General features: G+C 42.3%; 1 protein-coding gene across 1 annotated transcript in view; it reads left to right on the top strand.

Moving 5' to 3' along the window:
- The window catches only part of rnf216 (ring finger protein 216), a 36,268-nt gene extending 30,296 nt beyond the window's left edge, over positions 1-5,972 (top strand). The window contains exons 15-17 of the mRNA XM_022207826.2: positions 85-307; positions 3,847-3,916; positions 5,047-5,972. Of these exons, the coding sequence (XP_022063518.2) occupies positions 85-307; positions 3,847-3,916; positions 5,047-5,468 (715 nt within the window). The 3' untranslated portion in view covers positions 5,469-5,972. The remainder of the gene's footprint in view (positions 1-84; positions 308-3,846; positions 3,917-5,046) is intronic.
- The last annotated feature ends 6,091 nt before the right edge of the window (positions 5,973-12,063 follow it).

Genomic DNA, 12,063 nt, shown 5'->3' with positions numbered 1-12,063 from the left:
ACCTCTCTGCATGTTGTTTTCTTTATCCTGTCTGTTTCCATTTTGATGATATTTTGGACCTCTGTTTGTTCCTGTGTGCTGCAGTGAGGAGCGGATGACGGCGGCTCGTGTGAGGAAGTGTGTGAAGTGCGGGACGGGCCTGGTCAAATCGGAGGGCTGCAACCGGATGTCGTGCCGCTGCGGCAGCTTCATGTGCTACCTCTGCAGAGAGCCCATCACCGGCTACAACCACTTCTGCCAGCACGCCCGCTCCCCTGGCGCTCCCTGCCGCCACTGCCGCAAGTGTTCCCTCTGGACCGACCCCACGGTGTGTCCCTTTGTAGCGACATTATCTTTGTCTTATTGTGTTTTATTTGCGGGTGCTCCACTCTTGGAAGATGGCAAGATTTTTTTTTCTCTTGCATGAATTATTGTGTTAATTGTAGCTTGAAGGCAGCTGTCTTTCTGAACTCTCTGTTACTGGGAATCTCTTGGTGCTGTCATGTTTCCTCACTGTGGCCTCATTTATCAGTTTACCCATTATATTGCCTACTGCAATGTAAAGCCCCTTACCTCTGTGGAAACCACACAACGATGGCTAAAAGCAGAGAGAACTGCAAAATTTCTTTTACGCAATATGCTGTATAATGCCATTAAAATAACAAGAAAAGCACTGAGAGTGCAGTACTCCACCAAGGCTGCTCAGTCATTGCACGATTTCCGACGGATAAGTCTAGGTCTGATCCCAATAGTAATTTCTGGGCTCCGAATATTTGGACCCAATTGTTGACGAATATCCAAATGTTCGACTTGTCCCCAGGTGTGGGTAGGAGGAGGAGGTGTTCGTTGTCGGAGTCCGACAACATTAGCATGTTAGCATGAATATCTCCAAGCAGTTTGTCTTCTGTCTGCAAACACGGGCAAAGTGAAGTGTGAAGTCAGGGTTGGTAGGTCCGCGTGATACAGCCAAACAGCTGGCCAATGAAAAATAACACTGACCCCAGAGGTCACTGCAGTCCACAGGACTGAGATATACCAATGCTTAATGACGGTAAAGCAGTTGCTCGGTGCCGATGACGGGGGGTGTTTGTTCTCCGAATATTCTGATCAATGTTTGGATACCACCACAACCACCGAATATTCATATGTTCAGGGCCAGCCGAAGATAAGTCCGCAGCGGTGGATTTGTAATCACAATCACGTGATCGTCGGTAGGCAGTTACAGTGACGCTGTGTCGCAAGGATACAGAAATCTTTTGCAAATCCGTGGATCTAGACTATATGCCGCGTCACTGCCAGAATCTAATCACTTGGTCCTTGTCGTTTCTGACCTTCCCTGAAAGTTTCGTCTATATCCGTTATGCTGTTTTCGAGTAATGTTGCTAACAAATAGACAGACAGACAAACCTACACTGATCATATCATAACTCCACTGCATTCCTTGGTGGAGTGAAGTCTCAAATCAACATGTACAACATTCTTCCAAGGGCTCACAAGCGTAACCGATACTGTAAAAAAAAAGTAATGGCTCGTTATGGAATAGATTTAACTTTCATTTTTACAACTTCTCCAATCTCGGTGTTTTTCATACGGCTCAGCACATCAACTGGAGATATTTTACCATGCTGAATGTTCATTATCTCAAAACAACTTGCTGACAACTTTTTTTGGCAAACGTTTTTGAGTCATGCTGCATTTCTATATTTATTTTATTCACAGTAATGTGTCTGCAAATGGAAGTTGCTGGATTTTTATCATGTGACTGTCGGTCACAGCGGAGTTAGTCATGACTTCTTAATTGTGCTAGGATTTTTTTTTTTTGTTTGATTGCTTTATTTTTGGTTATAATGAAATATCACAGTTTTAAGCTTAGATCTGATACAACACACATGATTAGTTTGTGGTCTGTTAAAGTTAAAAATGTGACGGTTTCTTCTGTTTTTTTTTCCACTTTCTGACTGATAAAGTATCATCATAACATGTCTTTTCAAATCTGCTTAAAGAATGTCAGTGTTACAGGAACAGACTTATTTATTTGTTGCAAAGTGTCTGATCCTTAATCCTTTGTCACATTTAGTCTGTGGTTACAATGACAAGACCTTTAACTAACTCCCCCTGCACCTGACACACTGACTGTGTGACTGCCAATGGTGACCTTAGCTCAGAATCACTGGCAAATAGAAGCAGCAACAAGTTCTAAAGCAGTTAATGAGCTGGAGGAGTTTCAGAAACTCCACAAAAGCACCACAGCTGGCAAAGAGAGAGTCATTAAGCAAACACAAAAGAAGGATGAATACTGAGACCGCTAAAGAGTTGGTAAAACTGGTCAGCTGCCTTCTTAGATAGATGGATAGGTAGATGCTTTATTAAGACTTCTTATGATCATTTAAAGATTTTTTTATTTTTTTGTTTTTGTCAGGAATGAAGGTGAAAGAACTCAACTGTTCTGAATAGCTGAATTTGGCTAATTAAACTATGACTAGTGAGTCTACCAGTCAAAAACTTGGACACCTCATCTGATACTTTTTTTAAATTTGTCTTATTTTGTACATTGTAGATTAATACTGAAGATTAACAGTTTTTGGTTTGCAACATAGTTCCATATGTATTCTTATATAGTTTTGATGTCTTCGGTAATAATATACAATATAGAAAATGATTAAATATAAACCATTGAATGAGAAGGTGTGTCCAAACGTTTGACTGGTAGTGTGTTTGCAACATGATTCTGAACAGACAAACGACAGACCGGAATATCTGTGATTCAGTCTGGATTAGTCGGAATAACAGCTGCAGATATCTGAAAAATCATTTTGACTAATCTGAACTTTGGTGACTTTTCTGCTCTCTACAGTTTTTTTTGTAGAGAATGAGAGCATCTTTTATTAGAGAGTTGTGCTCAAAATTTGCTAAAATGTCTTACTTCAGGCTGCTCTGACATGGCAGTAAATTATCTTTCATATGATTACAGTGGCATAGTATGATAGTAACAAAGCTAAAGATGGAGGAGACTGACGCTATGGTGGCTGGGCCAATCAGCTCCCAGCACAGTACTCTATGCCTTTTATTTCGATTTAATATTCTTTTAATATGTTTTAATTAGGGATGTCCAATATTGTCTTTTTTGCCAAAAAGTGAAAGGCCAATATTGTTCAATTCTCAATTTCCGATTCCGATATCTACCGATACCGATATACGTGGGCTTGGAAATAACTCCAAACCACAGACATGTTGTTAGTCTGGCACAGAAAGCTTGTTACTGCAGCCACACTTCTGTTTAGACGCTTCACAACGCAGTTTGATGATGTCATCATTTGCACCCCGGTAATTGATGGTGAAATCCAGGCATGTTTTTATGATAGGCAAAAATGACCGATATTACATTTTTATGCCAATATTGGGCCCACAATATCAGTGGGTCGATATTATTGGACATTCATAGTTTTAATTATTGTTTTTTTTTAGATTGTTTTCAAGTTTTTAGGCTCGAACATGCTTATTTTACCACAGAAATAATGAAAATGAAAATACTCGTATACCGCAAAATCCCACGATATGGTGAAAAATCTGTCATGCAGTGAGACCACGATAAGGTGAGGGACCGCTGTGCTACTTGTCATTGTTTAGCACAGAGTAGTTTTACACTGAGCAGTCATAGGTGAGCTGGTGTGCTCGAGCTGCAGTCTGTGAAATCTAAATCTAATGTAGAATTACTGATAAAAGTAGTAGCTGTTGTTGGATTGCTTTGTATTGTGTTCCTGTGTTGTACTGCTGAATGTGTTCTGCTGTCACATTACACTTAATTATGTAGCTACCAGGAGTTTCTCCACTCTGTCATCAAACAACAACTGCTCTGTGTTTCTGCAGCAAGATGATGAGCGAATCATTCAGGAGATCCAGAAGGAAGGTGAAGCAGAGCTGAGCAAGAAGTGTGCAGGTCAGTAACCAGAAGATTCGAGCTACTTTCAAAACCGAAACTGTTTGTTTTCTTGGAACAGTTGTTTGTCTCTCAGTGTCTGCCCCGTTCATCATCCCCCCCCTCCTCCATGTTTTCGGCTGATGTAGAAATAGTGAATTATGTCCCTGGCAGGAAAATGCAGCACTGCAGCAACATCACTCTTCCTCTGTGCTGTTTCCTCTTTTAGCCATTATTTATTCAGACGAGCTGGCAGCAGTCGCAGCAGAGTTTCCTGTGTTTGCTTGAGTGTGTTTGTGCGAATCAGGGGTCGCTAACTGACGGACCGCGATCTGGATCCGGAGCGAGACGCCGTCTTATATGAACACGAACTTGTAATCAGGAAATCTTAATGGTATTTTAAATTTGACGGGTCGCTTCTGTTTTACCGGCACAGCCTTTCCAGTGTTCATGGCATTGGTCATCAGCTCAGGAAACACACAGACCAATTACATACGAGTCCAGCCATCCCACATGACGCTACTCAGCCAATGAATTGGTCTGCATTCCTGCTGCTAAACATCGCAGCGGCTTCTCAACAGTTGAGAGGCAGAGGACAGACAACAAAGAAAAATAATTAAAGCGACACTGAGAGGAAGAAGCTTTCTCATCTGTGAACATAATCAAAACTAAATGTATAAGGGGAGTGATATAAGACAGGGGAAAAATGCAAAAATGTTCAATTGTTTACATGTTTTTTAGATTTAGGTATTATTAAAGATGTATTTAAGTTGGTTCAGGTTGAAGTTCTACACTTTATTTTAAGATGTATGGTTATGTAAAAAGTTATTTATTGATAAATGTTGTCAAAATGTTTTTGAACCGTACTGAATTTATTTGATTTGACGGTCAGTTATTGATTACATTCAGACGCTAATAAAACTACTAGGTCACATCAACATATATCGCACTAATTCAAGTTACACATTTTGATGTTCCAGACCTTTGCTTTAATACATTATGTCTGACTGGACCTCTCTGAATTTTAGCTGAATACCTCTGGTGTAAAGTACGGAGGAGATTAAAGCTGCACTTCATGCTGCAAAAAAAAAATGAACATTATAAACACTGTTTGTTCATTATTATCTTTCCTGTTCTTCTTCTTCTCTCAGATAATTCAGGGAAGAGGGTGGGCCCACCCCCGGAACCTGTGCCAGACACCAAGCGGCCACGTGTGGGTCCACCCCCAGAAAACCCTCCCAATCTGAACCCCCCGGCCCCTCCTCACCCACAGGCGGTACAAGCCCCGCTGTTCGTTCCTCCACGTGCCCGCTACCCGCCGGCGCCGCCCCAGGGCGGGTACCCCAGGTACCACCCGGTCATCATACCCCGGCTGCCCCCTGCACCCTACGTGCCCCCTCTGCAGCACCTTCCACTTCCACCCCCAAACAATAACAACGACAACAACCACCACCACCACAACCCTCCGTTCGACCCCCACCACAACCCTCCGTTCGACCCCCACCACAACATGAACGTGATGGACATGCCCATGCACTACGGACCGCCACATCGCTACTACAGACGCTTCTAACACTCCTTCTCTGATCGGTGTGTGAGTCGTAGTGCGATCTCTTCATCCATATGTGTTCGTTCACTAAAATTTTTCACGTCAGCGCGGTTTTCCAGATTTTTTTTTTAATCAGTGTGCATTACCTTTTTCCTTTGAATCTCTCCATCGTTCTTCATGTCCGCCACTCAACACGTCCTTTTCCGTTCAGCTAATAATAACACACACGACATGGAAAGTGCATTTGTAGAGAAACACATTTGAACGCTTTGCCTTCTCCTGCTGAACTTGGGACTTCAGTAATGAGGTGGATCCCGACGTTACAATACCTTTTTCACCCTCTCTCTGTTTATATTGAGGTTGAACTGATGGACAGTTAAGAATCTTGAGACAATTTTTTTCCGGTTTATACAGATATTTTTGAGTACATAATAAAAAAAGAATTGTTAGCATTCCTTTCCGTATTTTTTGTGTAACATGTTTGAGACCACGCAGTTTTAATAAAAAAAATTTACAACTTTGGGTTCACATCGCCTCAGAATTCTGCTTCATACAAACTTAGAAATGCCAAGCAAGGAGCTGCTGTTCTCTTCACTGGGTTTCTGCATGTTTCTCTCAGTCCCCCCTCCCTCGTCTCCTGCAGGAAAATGGGCTGACTCATGATAACTGAGCCTCCAGGCTGTGAACCAATCCCATGACAGAGGGGGTGCCGTCCACCAATCATGGCGTCGCGACAGCTGGGCTTTGTGATGTTACTGAGAGAGGGGCCTTCTTTGTTCAGACGAGTGTGCTGCGAGTGTGACAAATCACTTGGCTGCACACACACACACAGTCACACACTCGGAGCCTCTTGTTTCTGTACACGGATCATGTAAAGAAGCTCAGCGAACCTCCGCTTTAGCCCCGGGGGTCCTAATGGTTTTAGTCATGGACGGAATGAGACAGACCGAGGTTTTTTTGTGAGATCCAAAATTAGACTTTAATCACATTCAGCATCTTGTACGACCAGCCAAGCTGTCATTAAAGTAATCATCTATTTAAAACAGATACGGGACCAGTAGGGGCTTCCCCAGAGTGCATGACCACATGGATAGCAGACATTTTAGGACACAAATGAAATGCTTGATTGTATCTTTTAGTATTTCATTGTGAAAAAAGCTTGAATCATTTTCATCTTCCACACAAAAATGTTGATTTTGAATTATGAGAAGAAGCTTTTAGACCAGAGAGAGTTGTTTTGGAGGTGAGGGATCCTTGAGCCTTAATTATACTCCCTTACAGACGAGCACATGGACAGCTGCAGTTACCACGGACTCGTAGGAATCTGTTCCGTACATGCGCAGTAGGTTGTGTCTACAGACTCTGCGTATGATCATTGTCTCTGTGTGATCAAAGCCCCAGCATCCTAAGTACTTTTTCTCTTTCCTTTCAATATACACTGATCAGCCAGGACTTTATGACCACTGACAGGTGAAGTGAATAACATTTTGTTATAACGCAACAGTGTGCTGGGAAACCTTGTGTCCTGATCTGTTGTCGGACTACATGTTGATGTCCATTCTTGCATACACGAGACACCTAAGACTCTGTGGGATGGTCCAGTGAGTGAGGACATCCTCTGGGTTATCAAGTGGGCACCCTTTTGCCTCAGTGTTTCGCTGGTAGGCCCACGACACCTCCAGAGGGTTCAGCAGTGAATCCCAGCATACCAGGTTCTCACTTGAAGGCCCAGATGGAGTCCTTGCTCTTAATCCACAGCCACTGACTTCCCTTTTCACAGAAGTCCTTGATCGGTGGGCTTTCCCCGTGTACTCCCATCTCCTGGAGAAGCCTGGATGTGGAGGTGGCTACAAACCCTCGGCAGCCTACTTCGACTGGTCGGACCCTCACCTTCCAGCTTTGCTGTTTTGCTTTGGCGGCAAGCTCCATATACCTCAGCATCTTACACTCATAGGCCTCCTGTACTGAGCTCTCCCAGGGTGCCGTGAGCTCGATGATGTAGACGGGCCTACACGAAGCTGACCATAGCAACAAGTCTGGTTGCAGGTTGGTGGATGCAATCTCAGGTGGGAAGTAGAGCTTTTGGTCCAGGTCTATCAGCATCTTACAATCGCAAGGCTAATTCCTGCTTTCTATGGGACGGGTACACGATGTAAATTTATCATTTAGCCAAGACTGCACATCTGCAGAAGTCGAAACGCAGAGATGTTTCTGTCTGAGCCAACTAATGGACCGACAACCCAACACTGCTGTCACTAGATCTAGAAGAAAATGATTTTTAAACCCAATTCTCTAATGTCAGCTTTATAAAAATTAGCTGACATTGTACTGGCGTCATCAGGTTTACTTCCTAGACTCAACAAAACCACAACCAGCCAGTCCTGACATGACTTTTGGCTGTAGTGCTCCTATGATGAATAAACTGATCCTGATGTATAAAGCCATCAGACTGAATCTTTAAAGATCCATTGTCTGTGCTGCAGTAGCCTCATCTGAGCCGCCCTGACCTCACACCCTGTGAATATACACCCCGACTGTTAATGCTGCTGACATCATGAGCCTTGCAGACAATCCCGCCTTCTTCTCTCAAAAAATCCTCTTCTACTTTTGCTTTGTTCCAGTCCTTGAAGACACCCCAGGGCCCGCCAAGCCAATGGATCACGGATTATAGCTGGATAGCATTAAAGAGAATTATCTGCTAATGACTGATTTAATTCAAACAACAAAGGATCGGCGTAACTGACACGATTAGGCTGAATAAAGGAGACTTACGGCAATGCAGCACTAACTTTAAGGTCAAACACACTCTGCAGTAAAGATTAGAGTCTCTCCGGTCGTTCATTGAACCCCTAAAAAAATCATCTCTGTGTATCAAGTTACATTTAGTTTTAATTAAAATTAAAGATTAAAAACTAAATCACATTGATTACAAATCCCTTCCTACAGTAAAGTGGTTTACATGTAACTCCACAGTTTGTGCAAATCTGCATCTATCTCCACCACCCTCCCCACTCTCTGCAGCTGGAACACTGGAAAACTACACTGCTTAACAACATGTTGTAATACTGGAGTAATGTTCCATCTGGAAACTGATTCTGAAGAAGAGTAATGATACAGCAATCCCCACTGTTTCTAAGATTCATTAAGTATGAAACCCTGGAAATCTGAATCTTTACTTTTTTGAGGCTCATCGGTCCTTGAAGGCTCATCACTGCGTAGTTTGCTCCTCGTTTGTCTACTAGCGAATGAAAAACCCCAAATGGGCATATTTGATTTTTTGCTACAGGGTGTCTTTAAAATGCAGTGAGAAGATGGAGCTAGATTCTTTATTTACTCTCACATTTTGACTTTTTTTTAAGGCTTTATTAAGTGAAGGTGTGAATACATTTTTTATGTCGAACATGCGAACACCATGCAGAAAGATCCTGGGAAGGCCGGGACACAAACCAGGGATCTTCTTGTTGCAAGGCAAAAGTGCCAACCATCAAGCCACTGTGCAGCCTGTAAAGTATACAATAAGAAAAATAAAATAAATAGCACTAAAAGTAAGAAAATGTCACCATGACGCTAGGTATTAAAAGGCATTTTAAACAGGAAGGTTTTGATTTGAAAAGACCTCGGTCAGTGACGGTGGATATGTAGAATCCCCAATTAACCTCAGCATGCTTTTGGAATGTGGGAGGAAGCAGAAGAACCAGGAGAAAACCCACACATGCACAGGGAGAACATGTAAAGTCCATGCAGAAAGATCCCACACTGGGAAGCGAACCGGAGATCTTCTAGCTGTGCTAACAGTGCTAAACACAGAGGCACTGTTCAGCCCACTTGTCAATATGCAGATGAGAAAAGTATGAATTGGAGATGGGAAGGTCTGAACTTAAACACCCTTCCAACTTGAACGTCGTTTTTTGTTTTTAGCATTGTTTAGCATGTTATAGCGTCGCTACATTGCTCTCGAATGGGAATCTCGGGCAGTTAGTCAACTTTGAACCACCACTTAAGTTTCAACTGAACCAACTATTTGATAGAATAGAATGTTTTTAGTTGTCATTATACACACACAATGTACAACAAAATTAGAGGTGACTCTTATGGTGCCAAGTACAAATAAGACCAAATAGATTTTTTTTTTAAATGTATAACTATATATACAAAAGGAGCCGATGAGACAGTGACAAGAAGAAGCATTATGTGATGGACTGCTATGAAACTTTATACAGATGTTTATGATCCCCAGAGAATGACTTCTAGAATTAGCCTAGCCGCGCTAGACCCAGCTCTGAAGACGCAAGGGTCTAGGAACTCTCGACAGGGAGGGAGGCGGGCTAAAAGGTTGTCTTTCAAATCACTCTGCAGCAATTGGGTAGGTATACAACCAATCAGCGCAACGAATAGGCTGACGTAGTTCCTAGAGCGCCGGAAATCAGAGGATGTGGGAGTTCGGTGAAGCCTTATTTATACAGTCAATGGGTGAAGCTCAAGTATATTATAGACATGTTAACAAAGATGATTCAGAGTCGGTGCTAATGGAGCTCAACGACTGTTGTCGTTTTTGTTGTCGACCCTGGCAGAGAATTAAATTCGTTGCCGTGGGTTGTCTAGCGCGGCTAGGCTAGTTTCCGGTTGTTTCTGTCAGAATCGTCGCGCCTTTGTCGTCACTTAGTTACGCCCGCCTTCTGACTCTACACTTCATGGTGATTCGTCGCCAGTTTTAGGAGCATCCAACCTCGAGGCTTACCGAGGGTAACTAGACCCACCCTGGCAGAGAATTAAATTCGTTGCCATGGGTTGTCTAGCGTGGCTAGGCTATTCTAGAATGCTTCTAGTGATCCTTTGGCTTTCCATCTTTTAGTCAATTCAAATCTTCCCTACAACATTCCCATCAGCCTCATCTGTGCTCCTTTTCAGTGATAATCTTGTGCAGGTATTGAGACCAGACAGGTTCCAGACACTAGCCGTGTCCAGCACCTGCTTGTACTTGTTGACATTCTATCGCTGAGCCGCCTCCACTGTAGTCACCGGCTGCTCTTTAATGTTGATCTCTTTGTGTTTCTCATGAGGTTAATCCAAGCACCTGTCAAGTTTGCAGAAGAATAAATGAACAGTTGTTGTGAAAAGCAAAGAACAGACACCACAGGTCTCTCAGTAGAGGGATATAACCCATAATATATTGATATTTTAATAAGAATAATGTACACTATGGCAGAGGATTTTATCTATATCATCAACTATAACTTGTTTTTAACAGCTGGTCTTTTTATTTTTATTTCAGTTATTATGTTAAATGTCCCGCTGAATTGTCATTCTGTATGAATAGTGTCATATAACTATGCTGGCCTGATTGATAGAGATTTGAAAAGTGTAAATCAGGCATGCAGTCAGAACAATAACCCTGTTCCCTATTCAGGCCAGCACAAACACTCAGCCTTTTTACTGAATAGCTACTGTGAACCCTGAATGGGTTTTGATGGGGCAGATATGAGCTGCCCAAAAATATGAACCGGTTATGACCTCCATATCTTCTGGGACACCTGAGATGGACAAATACCAGCTTTGTTGCAGTTTTACGCTGTTTTGGTTTTATGTTACTGGAAAGCGAGAGCAACGGTACTATTTGTTCACATGCAAGCAAACCAGCTAAATGTTCTTTTCATCGCTGTTGCCAACAGAAATGAAAGACCACTTAAATGTCAAAGGATTCTAAATATGTGTCACGTCCCAATAGTTGCATAATTTCGGAAATGAAACAGCAGAGTATTTCTTCTTATAAAAATAAAAAAAAACATCTTTAGAATGACTTTTTTTTAGAATACAAGCCGAAAAGTAGAGACGCAATGCAAAAAACATGACACACAAGTTAGAATACTGGTGGCTATTTAGGCAAAATTGAGTACACCTGTGATTTCCAATCAGCCTGATTGCATTACCATAGATTTCAAATGACCTGCAAACAGTAATTCTCAGTTAGCATCACAGAGATGGCAAAGGATGCGGATGATCTGTAATATGAAAACAAATCAGACTCATCAGATTCTGGATTTTAAAAGCAGCTGAATTTCAAACTTTGAATTTTTCGGCATCAAAATTATGCATGTGAATTTATGCCTGAATTTAGCTCATCAAAATAGAAAAAAAGCGGTTAAAAAATCAATCACTTCCTATGAGTGATGATGGGAAGGAACAAAAAAAAATTCAAACAGGGTCAGAGAAGGTCAGTCTAGCCCTGAAAAAGAGACAGAGATGTGCTTCAGACTCAGCCGTGGGATTATTAATGGTCGTCAAAGTTGCATAGGACGGTATAATATCAACCTCCATGGACGGCATCCAAGAAGAAATCCCTTCTTTGCCCTTTAGCCCAGAACTGTAAGATCAAACTTTGCTAAAGAACGTCAAAACAAGCTTGATGGATATAGGGAGTACATTCTTTAGTCAGATAAGACCAAGATAAACTTGTTTGGCTCAGCTGTCGTCCAGCATGTTTGGTGTGATCCTGACCAGAACTACCACAGCGAGCACACACTCCTGATAGTGAAGTACGGAGGTGGGCGTGTGATCACATGGAGCTGCGTAAGAGCAAGAGGTGCTGATGACATTTATAGACGCAACTATGGTTGTCTGT

This window comes from Acanthochromis polyacanthus, chromosome 21 (genome assembly GCF_021347895.1).
Source record: "Acanthochromis polyacanthus isolate Apoly-LR-REF ecotype Palm Island chromosome 21, KAUST_Apoly_ChrSc, whole genome shotgun sequence".
Classification (NCBI taxonomy): Eukaryota; Metazoa; Chordata; class Actinopteri; family Pomacentridae; genus Acanthochromis; species Acanthochromis polyacanthus.
This window is presented reverse-complemented; position numbering and strand designations above follow the sequence as displayed.